A 23,499-nucleotide genomic window follows, 5' to 3' on the forward strand; every position below is an offset into this window, starting at 1 on the left:
AAGAAAAATGGAAACACTTGGTGAGCAGGTGGAACGGGAAGGACCTGAGGAGAAAGGAAGAGGACAAAGACCGGTGATAAGCGCACACACAGTAACGTTAGATTAATGGTAGCAGGTGGCTGGACGAAAGGTGCAGGAAGGTGATGAGGAGAAATCCAGGTAAGCAGGTGAAGCACCGGCGTGAAGGTCCGAAGTGAGGAATCCGTGCCTAACGCTGTTCTCCGGGGGGCGAACGGAGTAAACAGACGAGTGATCTTAGTAGGAGTTGCTCTGCAGAGGGATGACGAGAAGACGAAGATTACAGCTGGAGATTCCCGGAATGAGCCCATTACCACAGAGCTGAAGCACAGCTGGCACACCGCTGTTCATCACCAGCTTGACGATGCCAAACACCACAAGCTGAACACCCCGAGAACTGCGACCACGCCCACTCACCCACCTCAAGAAAACAGGAAAAGCAAACCCCACCCATCTCGGATCCTTACAATATCAACAGTAATTATACACACAAGTATTCTGAAGATGTATGAGCACAAATGATTAAAACTGGTTAAAACTGAAAGCTTTAATCTCAACCTCCAGTTTAGGGATGGGTACCGGTATCCAGTGCCATTATGGCACCAGTTCTGACATAAACGGTAGTAACCAGACAGTAATCAGACCGAAAAGCAGCGCACATTTCTGTGCTTTATTTTTTTTCCTGCGCATGAGAGTTATAAGTTATAAGATACAATCCAAGTCGTAACATTGCTGTATTGAGCTGCAGATTTGGTTGCAGGTTAACATAGCTGGATTGGCCTTCAGGCATACCGGTAGTGATGTGCGGATCGATACTGAAATATCGATTCCTCTGATACCAGTTATTTATGTTCTAGAATCGATTCTCACATTAAAATATCGACATTTAAGTAATTTAGGGTAAATTTGTAGTTTATCATTAACAGGAACACAGTGGAAAGGAACTATATCATTCGGATTGTCTACTTCCTCTTCCGCCTTCCATAGTCATGTGCGAAATACGGCTGTATAAATGTGTCGCAGCACTTTACCGTGTGCACACAACAATGGCTGAGCGTAAATGGAGTCATGTGCGGATGTATTTTACCTCCACAAACAGCCGAGACGTGGTTTGCGATACATGTGGCAAAAAAGTGAGGTGTTATGGCAACAACACTAACCTTGTCAAACACTTCAGAGTAAATCATATCACACAATATGACGAGCATATGTTGAGGCGAACTGAAGAGGAGGAGTGGACAGGGACAGGTGCTGCTAGGGCGAGACAGACGTCTCTCGTGGAGTCCTTTAGTGCTGCAGGCAGGCAACATTTTATTTCTATATGATGAATTCTGCATTATTACGTGATAAGAATAAGTAATCTCATGTCCTGTAATCATGATGAAGCTACAATAAAAGATACAATAAATAAAATACGTTATTGTACAAAGTATCGGTATCGGATCAGTATCGTCGATACCACCCTGAATTTTACTTGGTATGGTATCGGAAAGGAAATCAGTGGTATCGTACATCACTACATCCCAGGCATTTGCCCGGTGGGCTGATGACTTATTTTTTATTTTTTTTTGTAACGGCATGAACAATGAGAGGTGGTGGATTGGCCAGATGCTGGCCGATGTATAAAAATAACTCAGTTGTTTGGTGGTGGCTATGGTGGAGCTTCCACAGAGGCCAGCAGGTGGATGAGGGAAAGGGGAGGCAGGAGGAGGAGAGACCCGAGGCGGCCACCGGTCCGAGTGTCAGGTGAACTGAACTTCAGGTAAGAAGTTATGACCTGCAGTCTATCTGGGTCAGATATAAACCAAGTTTAGGTGTAGTTTATTTTCGTTGTGCTGACTTTTTACCGTCAGTTACAATAACTCGTACTGTGTACTAGCTAGCATGACGCAGTTTCTATACAGCTGGGTGGGTGCTATGATGTTACCGATAGTGAACATTATTTTATTCATAAGGTTAGTTAGTAGAGTTGCCAACGGCTCCTTAAAAAATGGAATGGTCCCTCATTCAGAGAAAATATTACATGTTTCGTATTGAGCTGAGAAGGGACGCAGTTTGTCCCGTACTTCAGCTACAATGGAAAAAGACACAAAGCTGGATTTATTCTGAGCGTTTACGCTGCACAGCTGCCTCTTCTTCTCTCATTCTCTCCCCCTCCCTCTCCTGTTTCTTCTTCAATCATGAAACTGATCAATGATCAGCTGATCGGCTTTTCTCTCTTGTTTGTTTATCGCCCACTTTGCGCCAGAAAGAGGAAACCAGCTGAGGTCGTGCTAAACAACAGCAGCACATTTAAGCTTGATCAGCTGTTGTTAGAATTGATTTGATATTAATTTCTAGTATCATATGATGTTTGCTGGAGCCACAGCTGTAAAGCTGCTGGTCATGATATCGGTTTGGATATCCTGGTGAGAGGGAAACATGAAGATGAAACCAGGAGATGTCCTTACTGAATCATCAGAGCTGAACAGGTGATGGAGAAACAGGTTTCCCTTTTAGGTGACATGAATGAGTTGAAGGGAAGTTAAGATAAGATAAGATAAGATAAAACTTTATTAATCCCTCGGGTGGGTTCCTCTGGGAAATTCGGTTCCAAATAAGCACAGCACCGACAGAAGTTATAGAGTTACAGAATATTATATATATATATATATATATATATATATATACACACACACACATATAAATACAAAGACATATATAGATAAAAATATACAAAGGGGATAAATAGAATAAATAGGAATAAAATAAAAATAAAAATACAAGTGGATTGCACATTTCAAGTATGGAGTCTATTGCACCGTTGACTATTAACAAAAAGTATTGCACAAAGGTAATTGCACAGTGAGGTGAAGAGGCACTACAGCTTAGTTGTTCCCCCCTCCTTTGTCCTCCTGTTTCCCCTCCCTCTCCCCTCCAGAGAGGAGTTAAACAGTCTGATGGCGTGTGGGACAAAGGAGTTTTTAAGTCTGTTGGTTCTTGTCTTGGGGAGAAGCAACCTGTTATGAACTGTTTCTGAGAGACAAATAACACCAGGATCCTTTTTTACGTAGCTGACAGCTGGTAACTGTGCAGGGGTGGATCTAGCAAAGTTTTGCCAGGGGGCCAGGTAGGGCATTAGCAGGGAAAGGGGGGCACAAAGAAATACTTTCTTATTTTCATTTAAAATATCTATCTTTTATTAAATAATTATCTGAATCTTGCAAACAACGTTTTTATCTGATGTAAAATGTATAGAAATCACACATATACCAACAACATTGTACATCACTGTCACAACAGCATTTGTTTTCATTCAAAGGCTTTATGGCTTTAATACCTGGTGGGCCGGTCTCTAGTCAAAATGCCCGGGCCGATTTTTTTGTCCCAGTCCAGCCCTGCAGGTTAATACTGGCAGTGTCATCATGCCAGCTGACTGTATTTCATCATCAGCCAGTGTTGTTCTTTATACATCAGTATTACCAAAGTTTATCATAAGGCAGCATGGAAAGTATTTACTTGCTTTCAGGTTTCATTCAAATGTTAGTCTTTTCATTTGTTTCCCCACTTTTTTCCTGTTTCAAAATCAAACACCAGTTTGTGAGAAGATTATCTTCTTTTTTTAATAGGCAGATAAAGTTTTGCATTGGCATTGGCTAATTTGCCAATTGTATGTTAGAAATGTTCGTATTTTAATATTCAAAAATGTTTTTGCCCAAAACATATATGCACTATATGTCAGTAAAAATACTAACAGTTGGTAGAATTTTTTTTTGACATCATCTGCCAATTATATCTGCCACCCTTTTCCAAATCTGTGCCCCTACCTGGCCCCCCCAACAAAAACTTTCTAGACACGCCACTGCGCAAACCGAGTGCGGGTGGGTTGCCTGTTATCTGACCCGGAGCAACATCCCCCAAAAACCCGAAGAGTAGAGTCCTGGCCGCTAGCCCTGCCAGTGTAGCAGAAATGATGACGGATGATGATGGCAGCAGCAGCCGTTCTTCTCTGAGTGAGTGGCTTAATGTTGTTCGTGCGTAATTTACGTTGAGTAGGCTAACCACGTTATTAAATTAATGCACGTAAGATGAACTAGCAAACACCGTCGTAGTTACATGCGGCTGTCTTCTTGTTTGATGGCAGATACTCCCTTCACCCTGGCAAAAAAGGCTAAAATGACCAAAGAAAAAGTGGAAAACAGCTAAACATGAGAGGTTTTTGGACAAAGTTTGTGTTTTTTTTCCCATTGTTTAAGCACTGCTTCCAGCCAAGAGTGATACCATATATGCCCTATAGCTGCAGAAAAGGCTAACATTGTTATCTTTTTACAAAAAAAACAGCTAAACATGAGAGGTTTTTGGACAAAGTTTGTGTTTTCTATTCTTTAAGCACCGGTTTGAGCACTGTTTAAGCACCTGCACCGTTTCAAAAGTACCGGTTTGGCACCGGTATCGGATAAAACCTAAACGATACCCATCCCTACTCCAGTTTCCTCTCTTTAAAACTACATGTCGTGAAACACATGCATCCAGTTCACTCACAAAGTGGACCTTTAAAGAGGAAAAAAAGGTTTCAGCAATCAGTCGAAAATCATGAAATCAATAAAGATTGTTTTTATTTTTGAAAGATGACATGGACAAACACAAAGCAGAACAAACACACGACAACCAAAATCATCCAGGTCACAGTCTTTATCCAGAAGTTTGCTAATGTCCGGAATTTACTTAATTCATCATTGGTACTATGAAGGTGATAATGTTTCTCTGTTGCTATTGTTAAAGCTATAGTAATGAATCTTTTTCTAAATATATATAATTGGTTAGATCTGTTGTTTTCATCAGTGCTTTTGTTTATTATATGAATTTGTCTTTAAGAGTTTCAAGTGTTACATGACCAGCGCTCTGTGTATTCTGTGGTTTTGTGGATGAATCAAACTGATCATGATGGTAGAAAAAAGAAGTGCATTTACACATCAGTGATACACTTTTTTTGGGAATTAGGATTCTGCCACCCAGTATTGGGTGATATATATTTCTTTAGCTTTTAAATGCTGCACTGTGGCACTTTTCAAAACCAGCAACAACTGCCTTTACTATCATGTGGCTGCTCGGTATGCTGTGTGCTCTACATTTGGTGAGGACACTAGTATTTACACCTTTCTTCTGTACTACCATTAAAACAACAGAGAATTTTAGAAACTTGTACAAGCTTTTGTTTCTTGCTAACCGTGGCAGTAAATGCAGGGATGTTTTAAGTTTTTACTTCCTTAGGTTTTACTTCCTCATGAGACTTGCAGACACTTTAGTTGTTAGACTATAAGCTCTGCTTATCTTCCTGCCTCTGGTTTGTTGGGACGTCTCGATCTAAACCAGCTGAAAGAAAAAGGTGGAAACAAGTTAGAAAGGAGGAAAGCTTCTCATTTGGTTACATTATAATTAATGCTGTAACTCATGTAAATACATTTGAAATTACACGCTGGTATGTAGCTGCCTCACCACTCAAAGATGACCAGTGTGCTGACAAGTATTATGATTCCCACAGTCTTCATTACAGTCATTTTCCCCCAGTGTTCATCACCTGCAATGCGACAGCACAGTCAACTCCTTGATGGAAAATGACTCCTCACAAATGCAATTCCTGTGTTTACCTTCAAACAGCTGACTGCCTGCTGATATCTGGATGTCCAGATGATTCCCGCAGCTGCAGTAAAACAATTTGTCTCGATCGAGTTTGGTCACCTCAAAGCTGTAAACCTTTGTGTCAGCTTTGATCATCTCCAGTTTATCACCACTGGTCATGAACCAGACATAGCTGTCAACAGGAGGGTTTGCCTGGCAGGAACAGGTTAGAGACACCATGCTGCCCACTGAGACAGGACCAGTGGGACTGATCAGCCTGGGAGGGTCTGGAAGAGATTTCAGAGTGAATAAAGGTGCACAAAGAGAGAGGAGGCTCTTTATTAAGGTTTTCTCTAAAAGATAAGGCCTTCAAGTCCTACATGAAACATTGAGAGTCTCTTCTGTCTCTGCTGTCTTGGTGTCTTTTCCTTGGTTCACAGGATATCTGGCAGAGCAGCTGATCTTCTTTCCATCATGTGTGTCTGACAGAGTGATGTTCTGCTGGATTTTAGTTGTAAAGCTTCCATCTGCTTTTTCCTCTATTTTGTTGTGAGTCTTGTTGGAGATTCCAGGTGAGTTGAGGAGGGGAGTGTGGACAGGGAGTGAGAGCTGAGCAGGTTATAGTGACAGACTCCTTCTCCTTCAGATCACCTGAGATTGTAATATTGGGCCTCCAAGGAGAATCTGTGGTTTCACAACAGACACATCAAATTAATACAGGTATTATTTGGATTTTAGTACACAAGGCTGATAACCATTCAAATACAGTTGTGTTCTTACAAGTGTGTAGTTTTTAAGCTTTGCGCTTTGAGGACTCATTGGCATAGAGGTGTAATCTCATCACATTATTTAATAATAATATAGGGCAGGGATAGCTCAGTAGGTAGAGTGGTGGCCCCATGATCGGAAGGTCGGGGGTTCGACTCCACTGAACGGCTACCCTGAGGTAACCCTGAGCAAGGTACCGTCCTTACACACTGCTCCCCGGGCGCTGCATTGGTGGCTGCCCACTGCTTCACTGGGTGAATGGGTTAAATGCAGAGGAACTATTTCCCTATGGGGACATACACACACACTTTACTTTATACTTGGGAACAATAATGTCTCAAAAAATAGCATTGTGCTCAGTGGAAAAAATAAACCAATTCTGATAAATTTGAGGAAAAATACTTTTAAGCTACTCAGTGATGGTGGTTCAGTTCACGCCACTCTTTCAACTCACCCTGTAAATCTTTGTGATTGGATCTTCAGCAGTGATGATGTTATTGTGCTGACAAAAACTACGTTTTACTCAAGTACTCAAACCACCTTCATTTTCCTGTGGATTTTTTGAAAATACAAACCTATCAATGAGGATCGCCATCTGCATTGATACATCTTATAAGCCTAGAATTGAAGCAAATAAGTACTTGTGCTCAGTCCCTGTGAAAACAATTTAGGCACACTAAAGTAAACCGATTGGTCCCAGATGACAGAGTTTTGCATTTCATATTAAATCTACTCTTAAATATATAATCGAGCTTCATTATTGCACCTCACATGCTCTGGAGAAAGTTCTGTGCTGAAACACATGAGTACATTTCTGCTGTCAGTTGTTGACGCTGAGGTTTGTGACACATTGCTTTGGAATACAGTATACTGGCTGTCACACCACCACAGTTGTTACTTTTAAACTGCAACCTCTTTTCTACAACTGAGATTTGATGATTATAACATTTCTGGGCTCATTTCAGGGCTGTAAAATGTGGATCATATTTCTTTCCAGCCAATCACGCACATTGGGACAGGGTACAACAAACACAAACACTCTTTGTGAAGTTGAGGTGGTGTCATCTAAATAAATAGACATATGTTCTGGATTTCCACATTTATACCTAGTTCTTTTCTTGGTTATGACTCCAGCACAGCATTTTCCCTCTCTCTACTCTAACTTTCAGCCCTGTGATTTATGATGATGATTTAAAGTTTTCTATAACAATATAAATAATATAATTTGTTATTTATTATAAACTCTCTTACCTCTAACTGTAATTTGAAGACGATCACAGTAAGCTGTCGCCTTGAATGGTTCACTCTCTACTCTGAAGAAGTATGTGTCTGTGTACTTGGTGGATAAATCAGAAAACAGAGTGGTGCAGTCTCTCTGACTCAGGTTCCCAGTAATTCTCATTGGATAGATGCTAACTGCTCCACTACTGTTGTAGATCACATTGTTTGGATCTATTAAAAGTCTACTGTCACTTTTAATCCACACTCCAGCAACTGCTCTTCTCCCATTAAAAGCCTTTTCTGGTTTAGCTCTAAAGTTACATGGGATTTGGAGAAAAGATCCACTCAGTGCTTCCATCTGCTCTGGTGTAGTGACGAGTAAAGCTGAATCCTCAGGACAAGCAGCCAGAGCGCCTGTGAATTTAGGAATTTAGTGTCTAGATTAAAATAATGTGGAAAATATTAGCATGCATGCAGATGTTCAAATGTTGGAGTAATGTCTCTGAAATAAAAACAACTCACCTGAAAGAATGAAGATACTCAGTGACATGTTGGTTCTCAACATGTTCACACACAGTGCTGCCATGACACTCATCATCTGATGTCTTGTAATATTTCTGCAAATGTGTAGCAACTTTGGGATTTCAGCTGCCAAAGGGAAATAATGAAAGAACGAATTTCCCTTTGTAAAAGAAAAACCCATTTTGGGACTCAGTATGATGACCTGAAAGAATGTAATTCTGCATTAAAGCAATCAAAAAATCACAAAGCAGTCTTATAAGCTGTGCCTTCTTTATGTAGGGCACAATACATACATTAAAAAAAAAAAACAACTTTGTTTAAGTTGCACACCAACATAAGCAACCAGTGCATTATTAGCTAACCAGACAATTTCATCTTCCTGTCCTCATGGTTTTCATTGTTTGTCATACAGTCACTGTGTCACCACAGTCAGTTTCTGCGTTGTTCTGATAAGAGCACAGCTACAAGTGCTAGAAATATCTTGCAATATGTCAACTCGTGTTTTTAGTCATTTATTTATGTTTCTTCTTTAAAATCAGTTCCAAAGATGCATAGTTTTTGCAGCTACATGTTAGCCTGATTGGTCAGTCTACATCACGCATGCCCTGAGATGAAGATCCATTTCATCTCATTAAAGAATGTTTTTTAGTGTCTCATTATGAAAGTCTGTGTAAAAATAAATGGTGAGGCCTTGTTTGGAGCAACAACACCAAATTATTTTTTAAAACTGTAGGAATCTAGGATACTAATACACACATGCCCTTTCTCTGTGGGCTGGAGAATAAAGGTGGATTTCTGTGCCTAGACTTCAAAATCAACTTGCAGCTGATCCCACAAATGTGGAGCAGTGACTGCATAAGCTCTGATATCTTTTAGTTTGAGGCATGACCCCAGGACATGTAAAGAATGCAAATGAATGAGACTGGTGCTATGCAGATGGGTCCTGACCATTAAGAGCCTTAGAAACACTAAATAAAATCTTAAACTGACTTCTAAAATGGAGAGCAGTGAGGCCAGGGCTGGAATGGTATTTATATTTTTTTGGAGTCAATTGACAGTCTTGCTGCTGAATTTCATACTATCTCCAACGATGTCAAAAGCGATTGGAGGAGACTTGGGAGTTACAGTTATCCAGATGCAATAAAGTTTTGGACTTTTTCCTATCTTTTGCTATCTTCAACAACAGAACACATTTGTTTGTCAAAGGAAAGTTTAGAGTCAAGAATAACACATGTGTGTCTTGAACAGCAGCTGTGGGTGCAAATTGTGTGGTTGCTGTAGTTATGCTGCTCAGGCAGTGTGCAGGCTGCAGCCTTGGACTTAACTTTGAGTTCACAATCACTTCCTGTGTAAGACGGTAGTTATAAATTTAAGGAAGCTGATGTCAAAGACTGTTGGGAACTTGTGCAACACTTATTACTGCTAAGGAAATGAGAGCTTCTGACATCATGGGTACACTTTTCTTCACAGCATTGCAGCTTTTTATAGTTTTATTGAATAAATGTTTTTGAAATCATATTTTCTTTTAAGCATTTTTCTATGTGTACCACCTTATTAATTAGTATTGTTTTGAAGATGATCAAATGTTTACTTGTCTGTGTGCCATAAAAGTCAATCGTGTTTGTAGGTTTTTTTTTTTTCATATCAATAGCAAGCCATGAAATTTTGTCCATAATATTTAAGATGATAAAACTTCATTAACTGTAAAATTGAATCTGCTGCATGAAACGACATATTGGCAGTGTAGTATACAAGAAGCTTCATCTCACTGTGGCTTAGATGGCCACAAAATGAAATCTCACTTTTTCATATCTGCAATTTCATCAAGTGGTGAGCTCAAACAAACCATTAAACTCTGCAGGGTTAAGCACAAAGGAAGTGGTACTGTTTCACACACATTTTAGTTGTCATGCCACGAATGTGGGATTCTCAGGAGGAACTTGCAGCACACGCATTGTGTGTTTCTTGCTGTAATGTTGTTCTCCTTTTAACATTCTGTTTGTTTTATGTGGATTTACGCATTCTTTAACCTAATATATAAATATATAAGATTTCCTGTCAACACATGTGTGTGCAAGTGCAATCAACCCTTTTCTATTTAGAGCAGGAACCCAAATGCCCTGCAGAGAAATTGCACTCAGCATGGTGTGGATGCCCTGATATGTAGTTTTTACACATGATAAGTATTTCAGCTGTAGGCATGAAGCAAGGCTTTATGCATATATGCATAGAAATAGAGGATATAAGGCAAAAACAGACTTTGTACAATTCTAAGGAGCTTGAAAGTCAATATTTGTTATGATCACTGTTAATCCTGAACTTAGGACTGTGTAATACTGCAAATTTCAATATTGATCTGATACCAAGCAGAGGTCCAGTATTGCCAATACCATTACTTTTAACTTATAAAGACAGCTTATGTGTGTCATGATTTCTGAAATAAATCGTCATCAATTTGCCAAATTCTGGACACATTTTAATCACCACTAAATCACTGAGAACTCCATAATAATTCACAATAAAACAAACCTTTCTTGCTTTTTTAAGAGTCCTGGAATGTAAATATGCCTGTCTCTAAAGCACTTCGGGCCAGCTGCGGTGGCTTTAAAGTGTTATATAACATAAATTGACCAGCCAAGCAACACAAAAAGCAGGGACAGCGCAGTAGGGTAGAGTGGTCGCCCCATAATCGGAAAGTCGGGGGTTAGAATCCATTGAATGGCTACCCTTATTAGGGTGCCTGGGCCGTTGACCCAGTGTTTTGTCTTTTATTGGTTCTTTGATTTTGTTTTTTTCATTATTCTAGCTTTGCCTTATGGGTTATAGGTTTAATCTTAGTTTAGGTTTTCTGTGTGGGTTTTGTTAGTGTTCTGGTGTTCTGTTCTGTTCCATAGTTGCTGTATCCCTGTGTCAAGTCTGCGTCTCTGTGTTATGTTTTCTGTTTTACTTTGAAGGTCCATGTCTTATGTTAATGTATCTGGTTTTGCTGATTTGTTTGTTTCCCTCCTGTTACCCATTCCCTGATTGCTCCCTCTGTGTATTTAAGCCCTGTGTTTCTCTGTGTCCGTGCTGTGTGTTCTGTCTGTCTGCCTGAGTTTATTTTTGGATTCTCAGTTTTGTAACTTTTGAGTTCAGCATTAAAGCTGTTTTGAGTTCACGTTTTGCCTCCGAGTGTCTGCACTTTGGGTCCACCATTCCTGCCTGCACACAGCCCTCACATGACAACCCTGAGGTATCCCTGAGCAAGGTACCGTCCCTACACACTGCTCCCTGGTGCGCCTGCTTAGTGGCTGCCCACTGCTTCACTGAGTGAATGGGTCAAATGTAAAGGAGTAATTTTCCCATGGGGATCAGCATACATTATTATTAAGAAGTTCAGAAATTGTTCATGTTTGAGGAATGTTTTTTCATTTCCAATAAAACAATAAAGCTTTACTGCTCTTCTCAGTGCCTCCGAGTCACATAACTGCAGCACAGCTAAACATAGCAGTGCAATATTGATATTTGGATCAATCAGCCCATCAGTACCTGAGCTCTGTTCGGCAGCTTTCCTGACATTTCTTTAAGTAGTCTTTAGGAATAGTTCTCCAGGCTTCTTGAAGGACATTCGAAGCTCTTCTTTGGATGTTGGCTGCCTTTTGTTTTTGTGCTCTGTCCAATTGATCCCACAGTTATGTTGAACTTCAGAGAGGCCAATTCAGACTGATAGTGCTCGATTGTGTGGGTTTTTTTTTTTTTTGTTCTTTTTGGATTTTTATCAAATTAGACTACTGGTCAAAAGAAGACCCCAGTTTAACTTCTTATTGCACTCTGAAATTAAATTATAGTACAAATAAGCAATTGGAGTTAAAAAAAGAAATCATGGAATATATTTCTCCATGACAACAACATCTTCCACTCCATGCAGGAGACTCTGAAGGCACTGAGCAGCTCCTTCAGTGGCAGGCTGCAGCACCCACGATGTGGGACAGAGAGATTCCACAGGACTTTCCTTCTAACTGCTGACCACACACACGGACAAACACAATTCCAATACACTATGGTAGCCTTCGCTTAGTCTCTCTTATGTGCCATATTACTGAGTGCAATTTTTCTAATGCCATGCAATTTTTGGGTGAAGCTATTACTGCTTGGTCAGAATGTGCAGTTTCGAATGTGCAAGTGTGCGTGTGTGTATCTTCAATGTTCTCGTTTTATTTACACATCCACTCTGTGTATTTATACACATACGCTCGCTGTATACATGTATACAACTTGGCCAAGTCTACATTTAGTCTTACTTTCAGTTTCCATACATACATTTATATTCTTAAAATACAGATGTCCATATTTATATTCCATTTTACATGGTACATTCTTTAGACTGTACATTTGAACGTTTTATTTTCCACTGCCTGTGACAAACTATTTTTTTTATTTCATTTAAATTGATTTGATTGTTTGTTTTTTTCTTAATTTTTGCTGCTCTTAACTTTATACTGTCCACTTTCTGCCATGACCAAGTAAATTTCCCACTTTTGGGACTAATAAAGGTTTATCTTATGTTATCTATAAACCAAAATGTATTCTAAACCTTTGACTCATCAAAGTAGCCACCTTTGGCAGATATAACAGGTGAACACACCGGTGGCATTCTTTCTATAATAAAAATCAAATATTCTTCAGAAAGCTCTTCCCATATCTGTTGCAGAAGTTCCCATCAATATGTAGCATTTGTAGGTTGCTTTGCTTTCACTCTTCTGTCCAGTTCATGTCTGGAGACTGTACTGGCCACTCCAGACAGTACAGTCTGGAATGTCTTCAACCTTACCATCTTGTTCTTTTTTCCTGAGGTAGTTCTGGCATAACTTGGACTTATGTTTTGGGTCATTGTCTTGCTGTAGGATGAACCCCTGACCAACTAGGCGCTTACCAGAGACAGTGTTGCCAACTTCGCGACTTTGTCGCTACATTTAGCGAGTTTTCAGACCCCTTAGCGACTTTTTTTCTAAAAAAAGTCACTAAAAAAAGACGTGAAAGCGCGTATCGCTTTTACTCTCAACAAGCAGCGGGTGCTGTAACGCAGTCAGTTCTTCTTTTACTCTTTTACTCTTATGCTGTTTTGTGGATCACAAGGTTTAAAACTACTTATAAACACACACACACACAAAGTAACTCCACCAGAGTGCCTATTTCGGGTCACTTTTGCCAGTCCAAGCCCGGGTAAAGGAGCAGGGTTGGAATTGTGACATTAAAAAAAACAATAATTGCTAAAAGAAATTTAATTTGTAGTTCTAAATAAACTCTAAATGCATTTAGGACGTTTTTTACTCACTTTATGTCTCTTCCACGATGTTATTTCTCTCTCCAACAACATAGGTTACAATTAGATTAGCATGACCAATTATGCAAATTAGGCGATGACGTCATTTAGCGACTTCTAACGACTTTTAGGACAACCAATAGCGATTTTCCTTACTGAGGAGTTGGCAACACTGACCAGAGAGTGTTGCATGGTGCTTCAGAATGCTGTGGTAGCCATTTTGGTTTAGGATACCTCTCACTCTGTACAATTCACCAACCCTGGATCCAGCCAAACAACTCCAGATGATCACACTTCCTCCTCCATGTTTGACACTTGATGCGACACACTGTGGAATCATCCTTTCGCCTGTTCGACAGCGTATAACAGGGGTCGGCAACCCTAGGCACGCATGCCACAGCTGGCACGCGAAGGGTTAACTGATGGCACGACCATAGCTGGACTGGCCATCGGGCATACCGGGCATTTGCTCGGTGGGCCGATGGTGAATTTTCGTTTTTATGGGCCAATGATTTTTTTTTTTTTTGTAACGGTATAAACAATGAGAGGTGATGGATTGGCCAGATGCTGGCTGATGTGTAAAAATAACTCAGTTGTTTGGTGGTGGCTATGGCGGAGCTTCCACAGATTCAGTAACATTAGTAAGTGGTGGAGGCCAGCAGGTGGATGAGGGAAAGGGGAGGCAGGAGGAGCAGAGACCCGAGGCGGGGCCGGTCCGAGTGTCAGGTGAACTGAACTTCAGGTAAGAAGTTATGACCTGCAGTCTATCTGGGTCAGATATAAACCAAGTTTAGGTGGAGTTTATTTTCGTTGTGCTGACTTTTTACAGTCAGTTAATGACTTGTACTGCGTACTAGCTAGCATGACGGAGTTTATATACAGCTGGGTGGGTGCTATGATTTTACTGATAGTGAACTTTATTTTATTCATAAGGTTAATTATTAGAGTTGCCAACCGTCCCGTATTCAGAGAAAATATTACGTGTTTCGTATTGAGCTGAAAAGAAACGCGATTTGTCCCGTACTTCAGCTAGAATAGAAAAAAAGACAAAGCTGGACTTATTCTGCGTCATTACGCTGCAGCCGCCTCTTCTTCTCTCATTCTCTCCCCCTCCCTCTCCTGTTGCTACTTCAATCATGAAACTGATCAATGATCAGCTGATCGGCTTTTCTCTCTTGTTTGTTTATTACCCACTTTGCGCCAGAAAAGCTTGATCAGCTGTTGTTAGAATTTATTTAATATTAATTTCTAGATGTTTGCTGGAGCCACAGCTGGAAAAGCTGCTGGTCATGATATCGGTTTGGATATCTGGTGAGAGGGAAACATGAAGATGAAACCAGGAGATGTCTTTACTGAATCATCAGAGCTGAACAGGTGATGGAGAAACAGGTTTACCTTTTAGGTGACATGAATGAGTTGAAGGGAAGTTATGAACTGTTTCTGAGAGAGTAGCTGACAGCTGGTAACTGTGCAGGGGCGGGTCTAGCAAAGTTTTGCCAGGGGGGCCAGGCGGGGCATTAACAGGGAGAGGGGGGCACAAAGAAACACTTTACTTTCTTATTCTCATTTAAAATGTCTGGCTGTTATTAAATAATTTTCTGAAGCTTACAACCAAAGTTTTTATCTGACATAAAATTGACATAAAAACCAACAAGATTGTACATTACTGTCACAACAGCGTTTGTTTTCATTCAAAGGCTTTATGGCTTTAATACCTGGTGGGCTGGTCTCTAGTCAAAATGCCCGGGCTGTATTTTTGTCCCAGTCCAGCCCTGGGCACAACACGCAGTGAAATAATCTGAGAAGGTGCATCAAAAAATAAATGGCTGCGCCAGCGGTGCACATCGCAAATCAGCTCGCATACACACATTAGTTGTTCCTCTTCTTTATGACAGTATTTTAGCTAACAACCCCAACTACCAGATTCAACTTGTAATTGGCTAAAAATAACTTAGCCTACTGGTGAGAGGGTCGTTGTTAGCTTTCCACATTCCGACACTTCAAAAGCTTCAGGAGCTTTCCACTCAGCACAGCATCAGCACCACGGAAGTACACGGATACATCCGTAGACTCGAGACAGAATTCACAATGCATTTTTGGGACTTTCAGGTGTATGGACCAATGTTTTATTTTCTAATCAAACCAGAAAAATTTAATGAGCAGCTGGATTTGTCCCGCATTAACTTCCTGAGTTAATGCCAGTTAATGCAACATCGAAGCAGCTGGAATCCATAGCTGTGCGTGTTCATGGAGCTGCATTTTCACCTGCTGGACATCACTACCTGACAAGTTTGACTGTCTTCAGAACATTGCAGAGGCCTTATTGACAGTATTTGGCTCTACATATCTGTGTGTCCTCAGGTAGCCATCTGAATGCTGGACCAGAGATCAGATTAACATGTGTATTAACAAACATGCCATATTGGCTCAGTTTATTTTTCTTATCATTGTTGTGAGGAGACCATAAATAGCATTTGTATTTTCTGTTGTACAGTTTATTTGCTGTTATGGATAAAAAGTGTCTTTTTTTTGTTGTTTCAAAATAGCTGATAACTATTCGCTGATAGCTGCCAACATCTGCAAACATATAATTCTATAAAGTGGTTCTATATAGTGTGTAACTGTTAATATAGAGCGTTATTAAATTTATTGCTAATGCAATCATATGGCACACTGACTTCTGAGGAAATTTTAAATGGCACTCGCCATCAGAAAGGTTGCCTACCCCTGGCGTACAGAGATCCTGCATGATGAACCGAAAATTTCAAAATTTGATTCATCAGTCCAGTCAGGTCTTCATTAGTCCAGTGGCGGTGTTTCATGGCCCAGAAAAGCATCTTTGTCTTATTCTTAGCAATGGCTTTCTTGCTGCAACTCGTCCTGTCAAACCTGCAGCTCAGTCTTCTCTTCGCAGTTGAGCTGAGACTTGCTTACTATGACCTCTATTAACTTGTGCTTGAAGCTTGAATTCTATTGTTAGTTGCCTATTTCTTGACCTTTTTTTAGTAACTCACTACTTTCTGCAGTACAACACTGTTGAACTAATGTTCACGAGGGTATGGTACTACCACAGTGTGTTCCAACACTGCTTTTCTGCAGACAGAGGGCGTGAGTAATCCAGAAAAGTTGGAACACCTGTAGGAATTAATAGCACCAGCTTTCAAGGCTTGATCAACCTCCACTGCTACAGATCAGCTTAAAATGTTGTGCTCCCTGAAAAGGCCTTTTTTATAACTCTGAAATGTACATTATTTTTCAGTTTTAGCTAATCTTAGATAACCTTTTCTTTTTCCCCTTTGGCAGTCCACTTACCTTTGTACCATTTCAAGTTATTAATTGGACTTGTATGACCTGAACTGCAATAAATATCTAGAAACATTGGGGTGGTCTAAAACTTTTGGCCAGTAGTGTTTTAATGTACTGGCAGTGTGTTTGGGATCATTGTCATGCTGAAAAATTAAGATTTGACAATCAGATGCTTTTCAGATGGAATTACATAGCAAATCAAAATCTGACATTAAGTTTCATAATTCTGCCAATTCTAACAAGATCCCTGACACCACTGGCTAAAATAGACCAAACCATAACAGGGCCACCACCATGTATTACAGATGTCTACAGATACTGCTGGATTATGCTGAATACTTAAACCAAAAATTGGAAATTTGGTGTCATCACTCCATCAGACCTATTGCCATCTGTAATTTGGCAGAGCTTATCCTTTTCTCCTGCAGTCAATTTCTGATGACACTTCGTTGATGGATGAACCATGCCAGATTTTCACCTAATAGCTCTTTGTATCATGGCCATAGAACAGCATTTTTTTGGAAATCACCTTGTTGCAAAGTTTGAAATTAGTTGTTTGCCATGTTGCCTGGTGGTTGGATGCAAGGAGTAGACTGAAAGTGAGAGGACAAAAAAAAAAAAACAACAACACTTGCAAGACATTAGGGAAGTCTGGAGAACTATTGGCTAGCTCATTGGTAGCAAAATATAAAAGATAAGAGGGGAAGTTTCAGGCTTTTGCACAGTACTGTTAAAGGGCAACAAATGAGGATCTTTACAAAAAATCTTTTTTTTTTTTTTTTTTTTTTTTTTATTTCCAACACTTGAAATAAAAATGTCCAACACTCATTAAAATACAGCTGGCTCAGGTTTCCTTAGGTGATACAACAGAAAGTTACAAAAAAGTAACAGTAGCAGTTTCCTTTTGTCTTAACTCCAAACATCACTCATCACAATAACATCTCAGATTAATTTATGGATACATTCAGTCTATTTGGCTTTCTTAAATTTGCCTGGTGTGGCTCCAGTTTTCTGCTTTTTCTTTGCTGATCCTTTAATCTCAGGTTCCTGACAAAGACAAAGAAAGCAGTATAGAAAGTGTCAGGACTAAGAAAAGAAATGAGTCTTTACACAAGTAGTTTCCTGTTTTTATAATGAGATCTAAATTAAATATGTCAGTCAAACACTTCTGCCTGCTTTTTATAGTTACAAGGGAAATAGAAAGAATTTTAAACACAGAAAAACAAACAAACAAAACAAAACAAAAAAAAAGGAACACACACTCAGTACCATAGTTTTCTGACATGTACCTTTCGCTTGGACGACAGAGACCCAGTGACAGTGAAGAAAGAGTCCAAACGTCCCTGCGTGCTGCCCTGTCTGCTCTTCACAATCTTCTTACAGCCGTTACGGATCCTGTCCTCACTGCACACACATACACAAAATAAATAAAAGCTACACATTATCCTATGAGCATGTTCGTTCACATATTTAACAGGCAAAAAAATGTATAAACCTGCAAGATGAACACACTGTACATCAAATATCTTTTTCTTTTTTTTAAAGAAGTGGAGGCGTCAGGCAGGAGGAAAAGAGGAGAAGCACAGAGGAGGTTCATAGATGTACAAACTGGATTCCAAAAAAGTTGGGACACTAAACAAATTGTGAATAAAAACTGAATGCAATGATGTGGAGATGGCAAATGTCAATATTTTATTCAGAATAGAACATAAACCACGGAACAAAAGTTTAAACTGAGAAAATTTATCATTTTAAAGGAAAAATATGTTGATTCAAAATTCCACGGTGTCAACAAATCCAAAAAAAGTTGGGACAAGTAGCAATAAGAGGCTGGAAAAAGTAAATTTGAGCATAACAAAGAGCTGGAAGACCAATTAACACTAATTAGGTTAATTGGCAACATGATTGGGTATAAAAAGAGCTTCTCAGAGTGGCAGTGTCTCTCAGAAGCCAAGATGGGTAGAGGATCACCAATTCGCACAATGTTGCGCAGAAAGATAGTGGAGCAATATCAGAAAGGTGTTACCCAACAAAAAATTGCAAAGACTTTGCAGTTATCATCATCAACTGTGCATAACATCATCCGAAGATTCAGAGAATCTGGAAAAATCTCTGTGCGTAAGGGTCAAGGGCGTAAACCCATACTGGATGCCCGTGATCTCCGGGCCCTTAAACGACACTGCACCACAAACAGGAATGCTACTGTAAAAGAAATCACAGAATGGGCTCAGGTATACTTCCAGAAACCATTGTCAGTGAGCACAATCCACCGTGCCATCCACCATTGCCAGCTGAAACTCTACAGTCCAAAGAAGAAGCCATTTCTAAGCAAGATCCACAAGCTCAGGCGTTTTCACTGGGCCAGGGATCATTTAAAATGGAGTGTGGCAAAATGGAAGACTGTTCTGTGGTCAGACGAGTCACGATTCAAAGTTATTTTTGGAAATGTGGGACGCCATGTCATCCGGACCAAAGAGGACAAGAACAACCCAAGTTGTTATCAACGCTGAGTTCAGAAGCCTGCATCTCTGATGGTATGGGGTTGCATGAGTGCGTGTGGCATGGGCAGCTTGCATGTCTGGAAAGGCACCATCAATGCAGAAAAATATATTCAGGTTCTAGAACAACATATGCTCCCATCCAGACGTCATCTCTTTCAGGGAAGATCCTGCATTTTTCAACAAGATAATGCCAGACCACATTCTGCATCAGTCACAACATCATGGCTGCGTAGGAGAAGGATTCGGGTACTGAAATGGCCAGTCTGCAGTCCAGATCTTTCACCTATAGAGAACATTTGGCGCATCATAAAGAGGAAGGTGCGACAAAGAAGGCCCAAGACGATTGAACAGTTAAAGGCCTGTATTAGACAAGAATGGGAGAGCATTCCTATTTCTAAACTTGAGAAACTGGTCTCCTCGGTCCCCAGACGTCTGTTGAGTGTTGTAAGAAGAAGGGGAGATGCCACACAGTGGTGAAAATGGCCTTGTCCCAACTTTTTTGGGATTTGTTGACACCATGACATTTTGAATCACCATATTGTTCCCTTAAAATGATAAATTTTCTCAGTTTAAACTTTTGTTCTGTGGTTTATGTTCTATTCTGAATAAAATATTGACATTTGCCATCTCCACATCATTGCATTCAGTTTTTATTCACAATTTGTTTGGTGTCCCAACTTTTTTGGAATCCGGTTTGTAGTAAAGGAGGACATGCACAGGGTTTGTCTGACAGGAGGACGATAGTATTGGATGGAGGCAGATGATCAACCATTGAACGCAAAAGATGCCAGAAACACTTCATGTACAGAGACAGCAGTGCCACCTAGTGTTCAAACATTAAACAAAAAGTGTGTGTAGTCAAAGTCACAACAACAACAGATCATCTCAGTCAAACTAAGTAAATAGGTAAAGCAGAAGATAAGAATGAGTCAATATTTAGTTCACCTGAACTGTTTCTCTTCGCACATGAATTGCATCAGTCCTTCCTCATCCGGCTCGTTCCACTTCAGCTCCACTGTAGAACAATCCACCACTTCTGGCTTCAAAAACAAACCCCTGGCTTCTTTGTACAGCCAGTCTTCTGGAGCAGGGTGCTTCTGCATAAAGACAAGCATTGCGCACACACACAGAATCAGAACCAGCACCTCGCTCAGCTGACCTGCACTACAGACTACAGCAACCTTTAACTTACATTGGAATCAATGTTCTCTAGAATCTCTTCGATGCTGCCGTGCTGTTTGATGAGGTCGATTGCTCTCTTTGGGCCGATCCCCTTGATAGTGCCGCAGTAGTCACAGCCCAACAGAATACACAGGTCAATGAACTGGGATGGAGTACGGAAAGGAGGAAATGTCAAGAAAGACTGAGATTAATGTTGTGTTTAAAGCTCCACGGCACAAACATCTGATAGCCAGGAGAGTACCACCACATATCTTTGAACAAACAGCACAGGATGGTGACACGCACCAGGTGATAGTTGTGTCATCATGAGAGAAGCACGGGAAGTGCTTCAGATTTAAAGAGAAACTTATTTATATAAACCTTTGTAAAAGTCAGGAAAAAAAATGTACCTGTTCATTGGTCAGGCCGATGTCCTGCAGGATGCGATTGAAGTGGAACTCTTGAATAGGAAGTTTCCTGAAACAATAATGAACAGCTTATAGTTAATGACTACTATTTATGCTGCTATAGTGGGTATCAAACTACCAAATCCTAAAACCTCGAAACTTGGTTCAAATTTATGAATTTTAAGCGTGAACTTATTCTTTAAACCATCTCATATACACATATATTCATATGGTAAACATAAATCTGATGTAGAATTAAGGCAACAGCTTTAAGTCATTTCCACTCTGCTAATATGTCAAAGGCGATGCCAGTTCATACTTTGCTTCACTGGCCGTGAGATGTCTGAGAAGGATGTTTGTCCCAAAGGTCAGCCCGTCCATATCCTCCGTTGCCGTGGCAAACACCTTCCCTGCTTTAACCAGAGCAGCACAGCTGGCCTCAGCTTCACATGGAGCCTTTAAGGAAATGAAAAATAAATAAATAAAATTACATCTAACAGAATGATACACACAATCTGTCTTAATGCAACTACCTCAAACTGCACTGCAGAATCCCAATTCATGTATATTTTTAAACTTTAGGCATAATTTCATTACATTTCTGTCTTTCTCTGTGATTGACCCCAGCTGGACTGTGTAACTGTAACTTAGTAAGGGTAAGAGGATAAGAAGCCTGTTATATTGTAAAAACACTAAAACACAAATCATTCATGGGAGGGATGTCTCCAAACTGTGTAATAAGTGTGGAAATATTCTTGATGCCACAAAAATGTGTAGAAATAGAAATCTCACCTCAATGTAAGGCACTCCCATCAGGGTCAGGAGCTTCTTACACTCATCATTATGCTGCTTGGTGACTTTAACCAGACGCTTAGTGAACTTGTCAATGTTCTCTTGCTCCCCTGGTTTGAGAGAGAATAAAATCCAATTACCGTATTTTCCGGACTACAAAGCGCACCTGAATATTAGCCGCACGAGCTAAAATCAGGGGAAAATCCTGTTTTGTACATACATTAGTAGCACCTGACTAAAAGCCGCAGGGTTCAAAGCTTGCGCAAAAAGTAGCGGCTTATAGTACGGTAGACTTTCATGCCTAAAGGAAAACATGTTCACAGACTTTCCCATAATACTTGTGATATAGTCTGAGTTCAAGTTTGGTTTAAAACCTAGCAACTTCCAACAAACCATGCTGACTTTAAACTCTTTAACCAACAACCCCCCCCCCCCAAAAAGTCTTTACCAATTTCTTGGGCCTGGGCAAGCATCTTCTCAGCTTCGGCTCTCCTCTCCCCTCTTTTCTCAAGCTAGAAGATGAAGACACGATCAGAATGAGAGAGAGCTGTCAGTATGAAACAGAGCATGTAAGGAGTTGCTGACATAAATGAGTGACAGAAATCCACTGCACTGAAAACAAATGTTTCCATTTGCAGATGGGTGAGGACCAGAGGAAATCCTTACTCACCTCTGCTGACTTGAGCTGTGGGGGCTTGCCGTCAAAGACATACACAGGTTTGATTCCATGTTCCAACATGCGGATGGTGCGGTAGAACATTCCCATTAGGTGGCTTGAAGAAAGGAGTAAAGGCAAAAATCATTCTTGTGTACTCAGACCTGAGCTAAAAATCACTAAGTTTCAACAGAGGAACTACTGCATCTGCAAAGGATCTACAATTAGGTCTTCTTATTCAATTTTAAATGTTTATTGTTGCAACAGTACCTTGTTGTCTCTCCATCTTCATTCTGTAGAACGTTACCATCCTGTCGCACAGCAATCAGAAACTGGTAGATGCACATAGAGGCATCAATAGCAATTTTCCTGCCTACAGAAGGTGAAAAGAGGTGCTTGTTCAACAATGACATAAAGAGTTAGCATTCCATCATGCATCATACAGACTGTATGTTGCAACAAACTGAGGGTAGACCGACACTCATGCATCACTTATGTATAAGGAGTGTATTCTGGAACAGTTACCAAAGAAGTTCTTTATGTCTTGCTCTTTAATGGCACCAGGGGCCTGGTCAGCAATTAGCTTGGCAAGTCCGTGTATTCCCATTGTGTCAGAATATCTGAGAACAAGAGAGAGAGTGAAGCTCTCGGATTAACATGCTGTGTCATTTCCATCCCAACTGCATTTCACAAAGGCCCCATCACTGGTACAGGTCTGCAGAAGCTTGAGAAAACAATGAGGTCACAGTACAAGTTATTTACAAATACGAACCTTTTTTTGTTTTTAACGGAGGCTTCGTGTCAATTAAAAGACGAGCTCCGCGTCATTTGTTATCTCTCAGCAATGTGTGTGCCAGGTTTGTGAATTTACAATGATCTTTAAATCGACGGGTTCATGTAAGCAAACTGGAGAGCAGAAATGTGTCCTGGCTTTGATCTACTAGTGTGTACCAGCTGACCTCAATGAAAATGCCACAGGATGTAGCCATCTATTATCAAAGCTAGCTTTCAGGTTATATAATGTTAACATTTACAAAGGACTCACCAATTTAGTAAAACGCCTCAGCTCGTGCAGCTACTCCACGTCCTAGAGCGCGAGGAATTGTGACTGTTTCGCGGGAAATCAAATAGCAGGCATTTTCTATCGATCTATCGAGCGCCGCACGTCCAGGTACTCCTAAAACCCGTGCATCGATAGTGCAGGGTTTATTAATCAGGCCTGAGTTCCGACACGGAAGACCCGCGAAG

General features: G+C 40.3%; 1 protein-coding gene and 1 pseudogene across 1 annotated transcript; both read right to left on the bottom strand.

Annotated features, from left to right (window-relative positions):
• Positions 1–255: 255 nt before the first annotated feature.
• LOC146380122 (B-cell receptor CD22-like) lies at positions 256–8,203 on the bottom strand (annotated as a pseudogene).
• Positions 8,204–17,526: 9,323 nt separating this feature from the next.
• On the bottom strand, positions 17,527–23,429 carry fen1 (flap structure-specific endonuclease 1). The gene is made up of 12 exons (XM_084939015.1): positions 23,297–23,429; positions 22,777–22,871; positions 22,522–22,624; positions 22,267–22,369; positions 22,045–22,108; positions 21,597–21,706; positions 21,124–21,260; positions 20,808–20,874; positions 20,429–20,560; positions 20,182–20,333; positions 18,025–18,139; positions 17,527–17,782 (listed from the first exon to the last, which is right to left on the bottom strand). Exons 2-12 carry the CDS (start codon positions 22,856–22,858, stop codon positions 17,705–17,707), a joined length of 1,143 nt encoding a protein of 380 aa, XP_084795141.1. The 5' UTR covers positions 22,859–22,871; positions 23,297–23,429; the 3' UTR covers positions 17,527–17,704.
• Positions 23,430–23,499: the final 70 nt, after the last annotated feature.

Source organism: Perissodus microlepis, chromosome 9 (assembly GCF_051167445.1).
Source record: "Perissodus microlepis isolate ML-2025 ecotype Zambia chromosome 9, ASM5116744v1, whole genome shotgun sequence".
Classification (NCBI taxonomy): domain Eukaryota; kingdom Metazoa; phylum Chordata; class Actinopteri; order Cichliformes; family Cichlidae; genus Perissodus; species Perissodus microlepis.